This window comes from Miniopterus schreibersii (genome assembly GCF_964146895.1).
Source record: "Miniopterus schreibersii genome assembly, chromosome: 18".
NCBI classification, from domain to species: domain Eukaryota; kingdom Metazoa; phylum Chordata; class Mammalia; order Chiroptera; family Miniopteridae; genus Miniopterus; species Miniopterus schreibersii.
The window spans coordinates 2504073-2520882 of record NC_138121.1 but is presented as its reverse complement, the minus strand read 5'-3'; the positions used below and the strand labels follow the sequence as shown (position 1 = coordinate 2520882).

The 16810-nt window shown below is 43.5% G+C and overlaps 2 protein-coding genes across 9 annotated transcripts; both read right to left on the bottom strand.

The window, feature by feature from the left end:
- Positions 1–1055: 1055 nt before the first annotated feature.
- On the bottom strand, positions 1056–16773 carry LOC308547632 (KRAB domain-containing protein 4-like). 8 transcript variants are annotated; one of them, XM_081118324.1, is made up of 8 exons: positions 16628–16737; positions 14880–15077; positions 13128–13254; positions 12778–12873; positions 5672–5710; positions 3505–3626; positions 2441–2610; positions 1056–1905 (listed from the first exon to the last, which is right to left on the bottom strand). In XM_081118324.1, exons 2-6 carry the CDS (start codon positions 14892–14894, stop codon positions 3589–3591), a joined length of 315 nt encoding a protein of 104 aa, XP_080974450.1. In that variant the 5' UTR covers positions 14895–15077; positions 16628–16737; the 3' UTR covers positions 1056–1905; positions 2441–2610; positions 3505–3588. The 8 variants fall into 8 exon arrangements, with proteins under 8 accessions (XP_080974450.1, XP_080974449.1, XP_080974452.1 ...); XM_081118323.1 differs by having other exon boundaries at positions 1256–2610; XM_081118326.1 differs by lacking the exons at positions 1056–1905; positions 2441–2610; positions 3505–3626; positions 5672–5710 and adding exons at positions 6293–7848; positions 8878–8919.
- LOC308547641 (vomeronasal type-1 receptor 4-like) lies at positions 1275–2171 on the bottom strand (the record flags this gene model as incomplete). Its single annotated transcript, XM_081118346.1, has 1 exon — positions 1275–2171. One exon carries the CDS (start codon positions 2169–2171, stop codon positions 1275–1277), a length of 897 nt encoding a protein of 298 aa, XP_080974472.1.
- Positions 16774–16810: the final 37 nt, after the last annotated feature.

Sequence of the window (16810 nt, the reverse complement as noted above, 5' to 3'; positions counted from 1 at the left end):
ATTGATGCCCTTCAGGTATTTCCTGAGCATGTACAAATCCCTGTGTATGTGTGTGGCCTTCTAGATCCTTAGGAATATGTCAGAGTGTTTAATAGCTCCTTGTGAACATCTTGCTCTTCAGATATTCCTTTTAAAATTTTTGGCTGGCCTAGTATTTTCACCAGTTCATGCTATAGCTTTAGGCTACTGCAAGGTTAAAAAATTAAAACTGATAGTTTTTGACAAATGGTTTTTGTGGCTACTGTAGTTGTAAGGCTGCCATTTTTCCATGGAGAGTGCAGAGCTAAGGAGAGAGGGATGGGAGTAAATAGTGAAAACTATATATCCTCCACAGTTTTTACTTTTTCATGACTAAATGCTCTTCAGAGTGTTATAAGCTTTTGGTTACTTTCTGGAGGTGTAAAAAAAGTTGACTTTGAAAATTTTGCCAGTATTTATGTTGCTTTTATGGAAGAGCAGATTTACAGAGGCACTCAATATGCTATTTTGGAAGTCCTACCTTATTCTCTCATTTACTTTCACACAATAATCTAATAGGAGACAATCTATTAATTTTACAAGTAAATATCCTAAGTCAACAGTAATTAAACTGCTTCCCATGAGTTATAGTTGTTATTGGCACACAAAGCCATTACTGTTTACTTATATACAATACTGCATCCAATTTAATAATTACCCTAATAAGCCATTACAAATTCTGATGTGACCCTAGCCCGTTTGGCTTAGTGGTTAGAGCTTCAGCCCATGGACTGAAGGGTCCCAAGTTCGATTCCAGCCAAGGGCATGTACCTCGCTTGCAGGTTCAATCCCCGGCCTTGGTCGGGGTGCGTGATTGAGGCAACCAATTGATGCGTCTCTCTCACATTGATGTTTCTCTCTCTCTCTCTCTCTTTCTGCCCTCCCCCCTTCCACTCTCTCTGAAAAGCAATGGAAAAAATATCAAGTGGGGATTAAAAAAAAATTCTGATGTGTCCCGAAATTATTTCTGTCCAGCTTCATTCCATGCTTCCATCAAATATTTCAAAGAAAAAAAATCACAAAGCATCAAAATAATTATAACACTTATGTAGCATTGTGTTTATTTGATTGTCTGCCTTCTGAAAGCCTCTACACGTTTAAGTCAGTGTCATACAAACATCGGTATCTCGGTCATATGTCTTGTGTTCTGTACACAAGATATATCCTTGTTTGAATCAGTGAATAACTAGACTCTTAGAAGAGAAGAGAAGCTCATGAATGGGACCACTAGTAACTCGGGATGATCTTTTCACCATTTAAGAGCAGAATCTTGATGTTTGGGAATCTCGAAGCAGCAATATCAGGGGGTTCAGTGTAGGATAACATGCTGTCAGAAAGGAGGAAGCGTACGGAAGCCAGGTGTGAGATGTGAAAAAGACAACATTATAAAATGTAACAATAGAATTGGTGAGGTAAAACAAAATGAAGGTGCTTGCTAGAAGCAGGATGGTTTGGGTGGCTTTTGACTCAGGGGAAAGTCTGTGGGCATTTCTGAGGGTGTGAACATGCCTCACTCTCTGGTGATGTCTACAGAGAAGAAGTACCATGTAAACGCTGGTCCCAATCATAAGTCCCATGAACACAGCATCTGATACAGTCATTACAATTATGTATCTTGTAATAGTAACAGGTGAAGGAATTTCAGAAAAGCACAGTCCATGACTTTGTATATTGCTATAATTGTGACTCCGCCAAGGAGCCTCTAAATTTGTAGGAATGAAGATGTTTATCAACAGGTTGGAGATCCAACACAGAAAGCAGGAAGAACCAGTGCTCCTCAAAGCTCTGTCTTTGAGCCCCATCCACCCAGCAGTTCTGGAGCTGATGGTGATTGCCTGAAAAGTGCTCAAGAGGCAAGTGGTGCAGAGAGAAAGGCCTCGGGCCACTCTGTGGATATAAAAGACAAGTTTACACCCAGTGTTGTCCAGGATGTGTGTCACTCCCCAGATATATAGTATCTGGGGGATCCCCTTGACGAGAAGAACCAAGAAGTTGGCCACAACCATGTTGGTGAAAATCAAGTTTATGGGCCTGAGTGCACGGCCAGGGCAGAATGTGGAAGCATAGGTCAAGAGAAGAAAGGCATTCCCCAGGACCCCGATCCCAGTCTGCACCAGGAAAATTAGCTTCAGGACCAAGTCACCAAAAGTCATTCTCAGAGGATTACAGGAAAAAAGCAGTTCAGAAAAAAAGCCTGAAGGTCACAGTCAAAACTCAGTGTGGCAGGATTAGTCCTGGATTTGCTCCAATATTCCCAATTCTGATAGGGACTCAGGCCCTCAGAACTCCCCTTTCTGAGAAAAAATTAATTTTCTTGGGAGGGGACTCCACATCAGTGAGCATAAAATTACCACTCAGAGTAGTCCTCCAGTCTCATTTCTGTGTATGCTCACACAGCCATGCAAAATGGTCCGTTACTTACTCTGTGTCCCAAATCCTTTAGTGTGCGCATTCAGGACACAGTCTCCAAGGTAAAGCCTTATCTTTAACTTCAAAGAGTGTTCTTAAACATCTGTACGCCACAACAGGTTGTCAGTCCTCAGATACACGAAGATTAATTGACCTGGATCCTTGTTCCTAAGGACTCAGAGCCTGGTATGGGAGATACATATATAAAACCTAATATGAATAAAATATAAATCATGTCATGTACAAAGGATATAAATGGTATCATGGAAACATGTACTTGGGATTCTAGCACTTAGTGGTGATATATAGAAATTTTCATTTTTATTTTAAGTTACTAAATTGTTCTTCTAAATTATGAGATTAACATGTATACCACAGGAATAAAATAATACAACCATCTATGGAGAAAAGAGTTATTCTGTATCCCCTACCTCTCATTTCTAGTCTTACTCCTCTGTTCCCTGAAATAACCTTTCATCTCAGGTGTGCAGTCCTCCACAATATCCTTCCTATTCTTACAAAATGTATGTGTGTTAGTAATCAGTAATAAATATAGGGTTGTTTTGGCAATGAGTAATAAATACAAGATTAAGCATGCTGCTTGTGTTTAGAAATTGAAAGCATTCTTCCTTATAAAACGGGCCAAGAATAAAATCATACTGGAAACATGGCATTAAGAAAATTGTATACACGGCCATGTGAGACATATCCCAGGCATGCAAGGACAGAGATTTTATTAAGAAATGTCACCATAGTCTGGCCAGCATGGCTCAGCGGTTGAGCATCAACCTATGATCCAAGAGATTGTGGTTTGATTCCTGGTCAGGGCACATGCCGGGGGTTTGGGCTCAATCCCCAGTAGGGGGCATGCAGGAGGCAGCCGATCAATGACTCTCTCACCATTGATGTTTCTCTCTCTCTCCCTCTCCCTTCCTGTCTCTGAAATAAATTTTTAAAAAACATTTAAAAAAAGAAAGAAAAGAAAGCAACTGAGCCTGGAGAAGCGAAGTCAAACATCTGGCTAGAATCTGGGGCTAGTTAGATCTACCTGCAAATTAGTTTTATTACCTACCATACCTCTGCATTTTGTGATCCACTCATGTCTTCCTTCTCATGTTTCCCCTTCAGCACAAATTGTAACAAGACCCATCTGCTTGTCTGTCAGGAGGAGATTTTCTGTAGAGTAACAATGTTGGCTCCTGTGAGAAAGAAAGACAGCATTGCTTAGCTCCTGCAAAACACACACACAAACCTCTCACACTGACCTTACTCAACAGGCCCACCTTCCTTTTCCACAGCACTGAGGCAGTGCAGGGTTAGAGACTCCAAAATGTGAGAGAGAATCACACAATCGGGTCATGGATCAAATCCGGGCTGGGCGAGCTGGAAAGGCGCTATGTGGGTCTGCTATACCACCTCCCACCCAATTCCAGCCCTGCTCCAGGCTCAGTGAAATGTGCCCTACAACCTGTGCTCACAAAGCAACGTGGACTATATAACCTGTGCTTTGTGCGACCAGGAACATAAGGATGTGAACAGTGAAAATGCACTGAGGCTCTGGCCCTGCACCAGGCACTGGTCACACCGAGATGAGGTGAATTTGATGACAGTTGCTGCCAGCTGCATGTCTACCTGGCTGCAAAGTCGGGGCTCTAGAGTCAGGCAGAAGAGACCGTCATGACTACCGTATGCTAGAAACTTGGGTGCTGGCAGTGTCACCCTCTCTAATAGTCAGTCCCTCTATCTAGGATTCAGAGTGACTCTGTGCTCCTATGGCTGGCTCACGGGTTGGGAAGCTGAGACCCGCTGTCAGGAGGTCCCATCTCCCGGCTTGTAGGAGGCAGAGTTAAGGATTGAAAAAGGCTGCTCCTGGCTCCACACGCTGGACTCTTAACTAAGTATTGCTTTTAAATGGTGCCTTTCAATGAAAAAAGAAAGCACGCAACGTGATAAGCCCACCAGGGTCTGCTTCTCCAGCTCCACCCAAGTTCTGAAACCCGTGAGGACAACCATGGGCGCGCAGAGAACAGGGGCAGCTAGACATCACACTGATCAAGTGCTCCGAGTCCAGTTCTCAATGGGTTGGGCCAATAGAAAGCCTCATCCTGCCCGGCCAGCGTGGCTCAGTGGTTGCTGACCCACGAGCCAGGAGCTCACGGCTAGATTCCCGGTCGGGGCACATGCCTGGGCTGCGGGCTCGATCCCCAGTGCGGGCAGAAGGGACCGGCCAACCAATGGCTCTCTCATCACTGATGTTTCTCTCCTTCTCTCTCTCAAATTAATAAAAACATTAAATAAATAAAAGTAGATATACTGTTTAAAAAAGAAAAGAAACCTGAATGCCCACTCTTAAAGAGAAGAGCAACCCTTTCCCTCAGGCTGGCCTCCCCCCTGCCTGCTGTGGAGCCCCTAATGTGACTCGGGTTTCAGCCCAGAAAGAGGGCCCGGGCCGAGGCGCAGCTGTCCAAGGACTCAGGAGAAAACGTCTGTCCCGGCCAGTTCCTCAGCTGCCCTCTCTCTTGGACACGCTCCCAAACCGTATCCGAGTCTGAGCCACAATGAAGCACTCACCGGGGTTGGTCCCTGTCACCGGATCTGGCAGCAGGACTGTGGCCATCCGTATATAAGTGCTGTGAAAAGCCGCAGTTATGTGTCCTGGGGTCCCCTGAGCTCATCTCCCCCGAGAACTGCAATTACCCCGTCACCTGCAAGGCACTGACGCCTTCTGCAAAGGGACAGTGGTGCATCTGCGAAGAAGCTGTAAATGTCAGTCCCCAGACAAATTAGCACCAGCAGTTCCTGGGGGTTATTAAGACGTGAGCTAATTAACAGCCGGCATAGCTGAGAGAAAAACTTCCCTGAAAAACTTTTGCTCTTCAGTGAATTCTGTGTCCCGGGGGCCCGGGAGAGACAGCGTGTTCCCAGCTCCGCCTGGACAGTCCCGCGAGGCTCTGCAAAGTGGATCCCCATCTCCAGGTCCTGCTCCCACGCGGGGGCACGGGGATAAGACCTGTCACATTCATGCCTGGCACGGAGTCCGGATGTTTCGTTGTTAAGGGCACGAGCTCAGCTTGGGGCAGGGGGTCACCAAGATACTGGGAAGGCTCCCACACAGTGTTACCCTCACATTCCTCTAGGAGCCCTGGGCATGCCTGCCCACCTCCCAGGCCATTCCCAACCTTGCCTTCCGAGCTCACTGCCCTGGGGCCACCACAGCATGCTCAACAAAAGCGGCTCCACTTACCATCACTGAAAGCAGCGCGGCCCCAGTTCCTGAGTCCTCCTGAGTAATGATGCGATTCAATTCGTTTAGTTCCGTCTCCCCTCTTTGCTTCCACAGCCCAGGACTGACCATAGATTTTCCTAGATGTTTCTTCTTGTATTCTGTGTATTTTTATGTTCTTTAAAATGCTTTATTTCTACTTGCAGCAGGTCTCCCAGGGTAGGAGTGCCTCAGGAACGAACAGCTTTTTTAAAAATGCTTTTACTGATTTTAGAGAATGAGGAAGGAACAGGGAGAAACATCCATCGGCTGCCTCCTGCACGCCCCCGACTGGGATCGAGCCTGCAACCCTGGCATGTGCCCTGACTGGGAATCGAACCAGCGGCCTCTCGGTGCATTCTGTAGGCAGTGCTCAGCCAACCAAGCCACACTAAATATGATGTCAGCTGGGCCCTGGCTGGTGCTGCTCAGTGGCTACGGCACTGGCCCGTGCACTGAAGGGTCACAGGTTTGATTCCAGGTCAAGAGCACGTACCTGGACTGCAGGCTTGATCCCTGTCTGTCTCTTCCCCCCTCTCCCTCCCTTCTACCCTCTCTAAAAAAAAAAATCAATGGAAAAAATATCCTCAGGTGAGGATATTTTTGCTTAACAACAACAAAAATGATGTCAGCTGGAACATTTTGGTAGCTATATCTATTAAGTCAAAGAAAATATTTACACCTGTTTTGCTAAGCATTATTTTCATAAATCGTTGATGTTTATCTGCATTTTCAGTGCCAGGGTTCTTGCAGTGTTATTCTTTTTAAAAGTATTTTTATTGATGTAAAATTCACACAATGTCAAATCAACCATTTCAAAGTATGCAGTTCAGTGAGAGTTACCACATTCACAAACGTTATAGAAACACCGCCTCTATCCAGATCCAAAACATTCTAAAAGAAAACCAGAGACCCATGAATCCGTCAGTATCCATTCTCCCTTCCCCCCGGCCCTGGTAACCACCAGTCTCACTGCATTCATAGGTGCTGGCTGCTAAATGCGTAGCCTCTGGCTTTCACATGAAACATTTTGACAATCACTGTATTTATGATGTTTCTCTTTTGGTAAGATCCCTAGGGTATAATATGAGGATGTCTTCAAATGGAAGACTTCCAACTTTCGTTTCATCTCTAAGGTTTCTTTCCTACAGGATTTCCAGCAGGGTCTGTTATAAACACAGCATTTATGGCATTTCTATTCTGCATGAGTCTCACATTCCCCCAGTCATTGCATAGAGGGGTTTCCTCTGTGCTGAGTTTGCTGATGATTAATAAGAGCTGACTTCCGAAAGAAAGCTTTTTGACATTCATCGCATCCACAGGGCCTCTCTCCTGTGTGAGTTCTCTGGTGACTGATGAGAGTTGACAAAGTAGCAAGTGCTTTCTTACAATCACAGCGTTCATATGGTTTCTCTCCTGTATGAATTCTCTGGTGTACGGTAAGATAGGGTTTAGCCGTGAAAGCTTTATCACATGCACCGCATTTGAAGGGTTTCTCACCTGAGTGGGTTCTCTGATGTACAATGAGAGCTGACTTAGAGGACAAAACCCGCCCATACTCACTGCATTCATGGGACTTTCCTATTGCGTGATGAGTTTTCTTATGATTAGTGAGAGCTGACTTTTGGATGAAAGCTTGTGGGCATTCACTGCAGCCATATGGTCCCTCTCCTGTGTGAACTCTCTGATGTACACTGAGACGTGTCCTAATCATGAAGGCTTTATCACAGACTCTGCCTCTGAAAGGTCCCTCTCCTGAATGAGTTCTCTGATGTAAAGTGAGTTTTGACTTCCAAGGAAAAGCTTTCCCACATTTATTGCATGCATAGGATTTGCCTTCTCTATGATGGGTTTTCTGATGATAGATGAGCACTTTGTAATGCAAGCTTTTTGACATTGATTGCATACACCTGATCTCTCCCTTGTGTAAGGTATCCTGTTGAGTAATTAGCTTCAACTTACTGGGAAGGGCTCTCCTACAATCATGGCATTCATGGGATTTCTTTCCTGGATGAGTTCTCTGAGGCATGGTCATAGTGGCTTATAAGTATTCACTGCACATTCATTGCACCCACATAGTTTCTTCTCTAATGGAGTTGAGTCATAATCAGTGAGCTCTGACTTCTGGATGAAAGCCAGTGTGCCCTCAACAGAATCCACTAGATATCAAGAAGAGGTTCAGAAAAATAACTTTTAATATAAAAAATATTAGTGAGATAATTAGTAACATTTGAATAAGCTCTGTAGATTGGGTTATAGTTCTATATCAGTGTTAATATTCTGATTTTGATAACTATTTTAGTTATGTAAAAAAATGACCTTGTTTCTAGGAAATACACACTTAAGTATTTAGGGGTAAAGAGTTCTGAAAAACAATATGTACATTTGAGTGTGTGTGTGATGACAGAAATAATATGATAAAAGATAGGTGGTAAAATATTTTCACTTAGGACAATCTGCAAAAAGAATGGGCAAGAAATTTGTGTATAATTTTGAAATTTCTAAGTGTAAACTATTTAGAAAGAAACAACTACTGGCTTTGTTCTGGGAAGCAGGTAAAACATTTGGAAACAAGTCCTTTAGTGGCTTGCATTTATGCTTTGTTGACAGGGTTTCTGGCAGTCTTTAATATAGATCCAACTAGAACCACCCACTGAACCAATACACTCCTGATGTTCCACTGTGATTCTCCAAATGTTAGGCATTTCTATCTAAGCTGGTAAGATTTAGATGAGGTCCTGGATTTTGACTTGGTGCTGTGGTAGATTAAGACACTTGGAGATGTTAAGATAGGGTGGATGCATTTTGCATGTGGGATAGACATGAATCACTGGGTGCCAGAGGGTCTACATCCTAATTGCCAGAACTGGTGAATGTTAAGTTCTAAGGCAAAGGAATCAAAGTAGCAGATGAGCTACGGTTGCTAATTAACTGATCTTAAGATAGGGACATTATCCTGGATTATCTGGGTGGGCCCAATATGATCATAAGGATCCTTCAATATGGAAGAGGGAGGCAGAAGAATCAGTATTAGAGTCATCAAAGAACTGAACAGTCCTGGCTGGCTTTGAGGATGGAAGGCGGTTGCAGACCACAGAATTGGGGCAGCTTCTAGGAGCTGGAAGAGCAAAAAGACAGACTCTTCCCTAGAGCCTCCAAAAAGAAATGCAGCCCTGCCAGCACCTTACCTTTAGTCTAGTGAGTTGCATTTTGACTGCAGACCTCCAGAACTGTAAGATAATAAATCTGTATTGTTTTAAGCCACAGAATTTGTGGCAATGCTACAGCTGCCACAAGAAACTAATACAGTTGTAATGTAATGAATACATTACATTCATAGATTTTTCACTACATAACACAATTCCTGCGCCCAAGATTTCATTTATTAGAGAAGTCTTTCCAGATTCTCAATGTATAAAATTGTGATACATGAGTTAGTTTGGTGTTAAAATGTACACATTTTATTGCTGTGAGTGTGTACACATTTTGCTAAAATTTTTTTCCACATTCACTGTCTCTAGAGTTGTCTTTCTATGCTTCTCTGACATGTGATGAGACACAATTTATCACTGAAACCATGAAAGAACCTGGCCAGGTAGCTCAGTTGGTTAGAGCATCGTCCTGATACACCAAGGTTGCAGGTTCAATCCCCAGTCAGGGCATATACAAGAGTCAACCAAAGAATGAATAAATAAGTGGAACAACAAACTGATGTTTGTTTTTCTCTCTCTCTCTCTCAAATCAATAAATAAAAACCACCACATTCTTTCCTAAGGTTTTGGACCTGTGAGAATTATTTGATACCAATTGTGATATCACCTCTAGGCAAAGGCTTCCCCACAATAGCTGCATTTCTGCCCAATATGATTTCACTGACACTGAATAAGTCTAGCTTCTCACAGAAGTGTTCTCCACAACCAATGTACACAAAGCTTTTCTGTCCTAAGTGAGCCCTAACATATAACGTGCAGAATTCTTGCTAAAGGCTTTTCCACATTTCTGATACCAGAGGACTTTTTTCTACACATTTGTAACATACAATACATAATTTATTACTGAAGATGTTGTCACACTCACTGCATTTGCAAGGCTTATTCCCTGTGCAAATTCCTGATTATCTACTAAGGCTTGACTTCTGGGAAAAGGCTGTTTCACAATCACTACTTTTCTATCCCCTAAAAGTTCACTGATGTTTAATAAGTGTTGAGTTCCTGAAGAAGACACTTCCACAGGCACTGTGTTCATATGGTTTTGCTCCTTTAAGAGTTCACTGGTGTATAAAGAGTTCTGACTCCCTGAGGAAGTTTTCTCTACCATCAGTGAATTTACAGCTTTCTCTCTTGTATGAGTTTTCTTATGTTTAATGAGGACTGACATGTGGGCAAAGGCTTTGCCACATTCATGGCATGCATATGGTCTCTCTCCAGTATGAGTTCGCTGATGCTGAATGAGTTTTGACTTGCTTCTGAAGGCTTTTACACACTGACTGCATTCATAAGGTTTCTCTCCTGTGTGAATTCTCTGATGCTTGGTCAGGTCTGACTTAAAAAAGAAGGTTCTTCCACATTCACTGCATTTATAAGGCTTCTCTCCTGTGTGCAGTCTCTGATGTGCAATGAGGTATGCCTTCTGGGAAAAGGCTTTCCCACACACGCTGCATCCGTAGAGTTTCTCTCCAGTATGAGACCGCTGATGTCTACTGAGCAGGCACTTCCGGCTGAAGGCTTTCCCACATTCACTGCATCCATAGGGTTTCTCTCCTGTATGAGTTCTCTGATGTACCACAAGCTGTGACTTTCTGGAAAATGCTTTTCCACACTCATTACATTCATGGGGTTTCTCTCCTGTGTGAGTTCTCTGATGTTCAGTGAGCTGAATCTTCCTCCTGAATGTTTTCCCACATTCATTGCATCTGTGGGGTTTCTCTCCTCTTTCTGTTCTCTGATGTCTAATGAGCAGTGCTTTCCTGGAGAAGGCTCTCCCGCACTCACTGCATTCAAGTGGTTTCTCTCCTGGATTAGTGTTTTGATGGTCGCTGAGCTGTGATTTAGTGCTACTGGGTTTAACACATCCATGGCATTTAATTCCAGTAGTTTTATCATGCTGGATGTAGAAAGATGACTTTCCATAGAAAATGAACTCATCAGAATCCTTTCCTGCATATCTTCTATTCTGGTTAACAAAACCTAAATGTGACTTCAAATTTTTACACTGTGAGCCAAACTTATTGTGTCTTGCTGTTAAAGAAACAAGACTTTTGCATATATTGAAATTATTTCCAAGTACATAACTTTGTTGACATCTTTCCAAAGTTTTAATCTCATTTTGGTTTTCTGGATGCCACTGCATATGATCAATCTCCCATATTTCTTCTAGGAAAAGGAACAATAAAAATATACGTGACAATTTTAGGGGGGAAAAGATATAAAAATGTCATGGTTTGGACTAGCTCTTATAAGATCCCAGTCTAAGAGAAATGTACCCCATGGAAATGTATCCTATGCTCTGTGAAAAAAGATACTATAAAACAGCAAAAAGGAAAAACAACTACCTTAGAAACAGCATAGGTAGTTCGCAATGAATAATGAATAAGTATTGCTTGGGCTTCTTTCCAAATAGTACCTTGAAAAATGGGCTGAGAAGAAGAAAAGCCACACTGTGATTGAACTAGAACAAAAGAAGATGAAGAGAGTGGATCCACTCGTCCAACAAACATCGAATGGGCTGGTGTTTACATTAGATTACATTAGAATATTATATTAGAATATTAGAATACATTAGTCACTTTAGTGCTTTTTTTTTACACTGATTTGAGAGAGAGAGAGAGAGAGAGAAACACAGACTTGTTGTTCCACTTATTTATGTATTCTTGTACGTGCCCTAAAGGGATCAAACTGCAACCTTGGCATATCAGGACCATGCTCTAACCAACTGAGCTATCCAGCCAGGGCTAGTGCAACTTTTAAAGTGACTAATATATTGTGTCTCCATGGAGCTGTCATTCTAGTAACAAAAGAGAAAGACAATCAACAGGTAAGGGAAAAAAATAGTTAAAGAATGTGGAAAATGATATGAAGGAGGTGGTAGAGTAGTGGTAGGTCGATCTTACATAAAGTAGTCATCTACAAGAAAAGTTAAACCAACATCACAGGATAAGAATGAGCAATATGCCCTGGCTGGTGTGGCTCAGTTGGTTGTGTGTCGTTCTGTGCACCAAAAGGTTTAGGGCTCAATCTCTGGTAAGGGGCATGCAGGAGGCAGCTGATCAATGTATCACTCTCATATTGATGTTTCTCTCTCTCTCTCCCCCTCACTTTCCCTCTTTCTCTAAAGATAAATTTTTAAAAATCTTTAAAAAAAGAACGGACAATATTATGCAAATAACTACATGAAGATCATTCCAAGAAGAGGGAATAGCTGGAGGGCAGCTGCCTCGGTGGCTGCCAGTAAACAGGGGATTAGAATGCAGATTAGATATTAGTAACAGCAGAGAACAGAGGGCTCAGGCCTTGAGAATGAATCAAAATTTTATATGAGAACCAAGCAGAAGATTTAAAAAAAACAGAACGGGAAGCTGGGGAAGCAGAGGGTAAGTAAGTAGACAGAGGTACCCTGAAAGATGAGGTGTGTGTGATTTTCTGATTAGCTAAGGTGAGGTGGATAGTCAGGGAGGGATATTGGCCCTTTAAAAAAGGGCAAGTAGAGAGCAGTGCTAAGTGCAAAGCAAGCTGTATGGGTAGTGAGAGGAACTTCATAGCAAGTAAGGCGGGGAACAGAAAGTGAGCTTGCTGCAGGAAAAAAAGGGGGGGAGATGAAGACGTCAGCATGCTAGGAAGAATGGACCCAGGTAGGCAACCAAGGTCCTAGATGAGAGAGGCTATAATCAGATCCAGAAAATTGGAAAAAGGAAGACATCAATCACCTTTATTAGCAGGCAAAGAAGAGAAGCCCTGATAAGGAACAGAGATGCAGAAAGGTATTAGGTTGTTGGGGTGAGAAAAGTTCTCTAACCAATATTTCAAAAGTGTCAACTTTTTACTGACTGGCTGAAAATTCAGTGTCATCTCTCCCCATTTTCACTCACTCACCTGGACAGGTTGGATTATAGGCTGCCCCCTCTGCTATCCACCATGGTCCTCCTCGCTCCAGCCAGAAGAGTGAATCTGGGTGGGTAACTTGATATCCTGTGAAAGGGAAATCAGTGAACACTTGGCACCAAATATTAAAGCTTGGGGAATCTATGAAAACTGTAATTCAGAGGCCACATCATTTGTACCTCAGTAAAGTCAATACCATTGACTTGGAAAGGGAGAGCAATATACTCTAGGACCAAACAGGAGAATAAAAGTCTTTGGTCCAAACCCTAAATTATTTCAGGAACCCTACAGGTTTCACTGAATGAGAAAGAAAAGGCAACTGATTGTGATGCTGGCCTTACCTATGGACAATAGGTTGTTGTAGTTCTCTGACATTACGTCCCTGTACAGGTCCTTCTGAGATGGATCCAATAGCTGCCACTCCTCCCGTGTGAAGCCCACAGCCACGTCCTTGAATGATAACAATTCCTGTGATAACACATTTCAATGCAATCAGAGGTGATGTGGAAAGAGGGACAGAAACACGTTCTTATCACTTTCCCCATGACATTCTACATATTGTGAGTCTTTCACATACCACAGGACCATGTGTCCTAGTCCACTCAGGTTGCTGTGACAAAATACCACCGACTGGGTAGCTTTCAAAAACAGAAATTTATTTTTCACAGTTGTCCTTGATTGAGGATTAAAAAAATAAAATTTAAAAATTAAAAAAAAAAAAATCAACCCGGCCAGGCGTGGCTCAGCAGTTGAGTGTCAACCTAGGATCCAGGCAATCGAGGTTCGATTCCCAGTCAGGGCACATGCCCGGGTTGCGGGCTCGATCCCCAGCAGGGGGAGTGCAGGAGGCAGCCGATCAATGACTCTCTCATCATTGATATTTCTCTCTCTCTCTCTCCCTCTCCTTTCCTCTCTCTGAGATCAATAAAGATATATTTTTAAAAAACAATCAAACCCACAAATAGTATATGTAATATGATCCCAGGTATCTTTTTAACTCTTAATAGTATATACATTATATATGTATAAATACACAGTTATGCATATAAAAATGTATAAAAATATATAGATATATTTTACCACATGTCAATTACAGAAAGAAACTGGTTGGAGACCCAAACTATTAATATTTGTTATCCCTTGAGTTGGGGGGTGGGCAGGAAAATGGTGAAAGATGTTCTCTTTTGATGCAAATCCTTGTTTGTTTGAATCTCTTGCATGCAAATGTAGCCACGTATAATTTGAGTGATTAAAAATACAAAGACCAAAACAAGAATAATTGGATCTGACTTCATGTGTGAACCTGGGGTTATGAAAGTATAAGGGGAGCATTTTGTCAGTATCTATACACTAAGCTGTTCTCAAAGAATGGAACTTTCAGCCGTCTCCTGCCAAGTCAGCAACAAAAATCTGGTTGAGAGACTTCTTCATGAAAGACCACTCAAGGCAGCTCATTCATTCTATCATATAAGCCAAGCTTTATTCCTGGATAAAGTCAGATTTCCAGAATTCTCTACTGTCGAGGCACATTGCTTTTGAAGAATTCTGTTCAATCAAGTTCGGCTTTGGCATTGGCCCCTTAGCTTACTCTAAGGATCACAATAAGAAAAAGCCAAAAAAAAATCTTATGCCTCTATTACAGGACTGACATTGAGGACACTGTCTGCTACAAAACCTCTCCGAAGACCTAGCAAAAGAAATTTCTTAAGATCCAAGAGCAATGAAATGTTTACTTCCCCTGAAGAACTGGTTTGCCATCTCCTAACAGACGCTGCAAATCATGTAACTTTTCATGTTTTTTTCTTGTTGTTATGGCTGCCAAGAAAAGTAGACACAAGTTCAAAGCTAAGGCAACCAACAGGGTCTTACACAGTCACTTATCAATGTTCCAACCTTAAGAGCTTTGTATGGATCCTATGATGCACGTATCTCACACTGCCTAATTTGTCCTGATTTTAAGATTATAACCTAAACTTATTTTCGGACAGATCCTGATTTTTATAAACATATACTGTCCCAATTCATCAGACATTAGAAGTTTCCATACATCCACTGGGAAACAAAAGATGAAAAGTAGATAAAACAAACCTCACCTGGGCCATGGTCATTTTCTCAAGTTCTGAAGAAAGGACTGGCAACTCTGAGGTGTGCTTTGTCCTCTGTGTCTCTGGGTCTGCCAGGAAACTGCAGTCAGATGTCTCAGGTCAGGTTGCTGTAAGATATGATGGTCTCCCAAAGCTGGAACCTCCTTCTTCTAGCACTGAAAATGTCTTGTTCCCGTAGACCAGAACCTGTGGATTCAAGAGCAAACTCAGTTACAAGAGGACATGTGTCTGGGCCCACAGCTCTCTCTTGACCTGTGGACTCATTCTAACATTAAAGCCCTGATATTTCATCAGTGTCTTTAACACCCTGGAGCTTCTACATCTCTGTGCCTTTAACACTCTGGAGCTTCTACATTGTGGGGCCCATGCTCCTAGGGAAGATATAGAATGGGTAAGAGGGATGCCCTTTTTTTGGGTAAAGGTGGAACAGAGCAGATGTAAAAGGGGAGATGAGAAACAAAATCCAGCTCATGGTCTTGTCCACTGCCAAGTTCTCACACAGATCAATTTTAGGAAAGATAATGTATAGAAGTGGTAGCTCTGGAAAGTGACTTAAAACCACCTAGGAGCCCTGGCCTGGTAAGCTCAGTTGGTTAAAGCATTGTCCTGATAAGCCAAAGTTGCAGGTTCTATCCCAGGCAAGAGCACATACAAGAATCAACCAACAGCCTGGCCGGGTGTGGCTCAGCAGTTGAGCATCGACCTAGGATCCAGGAGACCAGGGTTTGATTCCCGGTTGGTGCGCATTCCTGGGTTGCGGGCTGGGCAGCCGATCGGTGACTCTCTCATCATTGATGTTTCTCTCTCTTTCCCCCTCTTTTCCTCTCTCTGAAATCAATAAAGATATGTTTAAAAAAAAAAAAAATCAACCAGTGAATGCATAAATAAGTGGAACAACAAATGCATGTTTCTCTCCCCCTTCCTCTCTCTCTCTAAAATCAAATAATCAATAGAAGAAAACTTCCAAAGTTTGTCCTAGGGAAATTCTTATAATAAGATGCTAGATTAAACACATATTAAATTTTATCAGTACCTACACACCTGATCTCAACCCTAAAAATGGAATGTACTAAATTTTAACAAGTTATTTTCCGGAGGAGTACTTAGGATGATGGAAGTGCCAACACTTGGGCCGGAATGAATCCGAAAAACAAATGTTGTAAGGCCTAGACAGTAAACAGGTACGCGGGAGGCCCAGAGACCCCATCTTACCCATGCGATTAGCAGTAAACACAGGCCTCCTCCAAAGCCAGTCCCCCAGCCACGGACACCCCAAACGCGACTCTCCGGCAAAGACATGCCAAGTGTTCGTCCCGACACGCGGCCCCACGAGCTCCCCTTCCACTGGGAACCTCCAACACTGAGCTTCCGGCCGATCGCCCAACACGGGACTCCCCGGCGAGGGCCCCCACTCGATGGTCCCAACACCGACCGCCGCCCCTTGGGGAGCGACAACAGCAGCAGCAACGAAAAGCCCGCGTCTCGGCCGCGTGGCCAGTGGCTGGAGCATCTAGGGCACCGAAAGGTGGCGGGTTCGACTCCCGGTCAGGGCACCTACCTGGGTTGCGGGGTCGATCCCCACGGGGGAGCAACCCATCGATATTTCTCTCACGCACGATGTCCCTGCCTCTCTTTCCCTGTCTCTAAAATCATTAAAACACATCCTCCGGTGAGGATTAAAAAACAAACCCAAAAAAAGCAACGCGCCCTGAAACACGCCGGGGACCGACACTGACCTGCCCACTGCCCTCCGCCTTCCCGCGGGAGACGACGCCCGAAACCTTTTCTCTCAACCCTTCGCCGTGGCGTCCGCGGCCCCACCGGCGCCCCCCACGGGACCCGCCGAAACTGGACGGACGGCGGCCGACGAGGGTCAGCGCGCGCCGTCCCCGCGTCGGCGAACCGGGTCGCGCCCCGCC

Coding starts and splice junctions, on each gene's coding strand:
- LOC308547632 (XM_081118320.1), bottom strand. Junction 12,874..13,127: donor CAACAACCTATTGTCCATAG/GTAAGGCCAGCA, acceptor TCCCTTTCACAG/GATATCAAGTTACCCACCCA. Junction 11,062..12,777: donor CTATAATCCAACCTGTCCAG/GTGAGTGAGTGA, acceptor TCCTTTTCCTAG/AAGAAATATGGGAGATTGAT.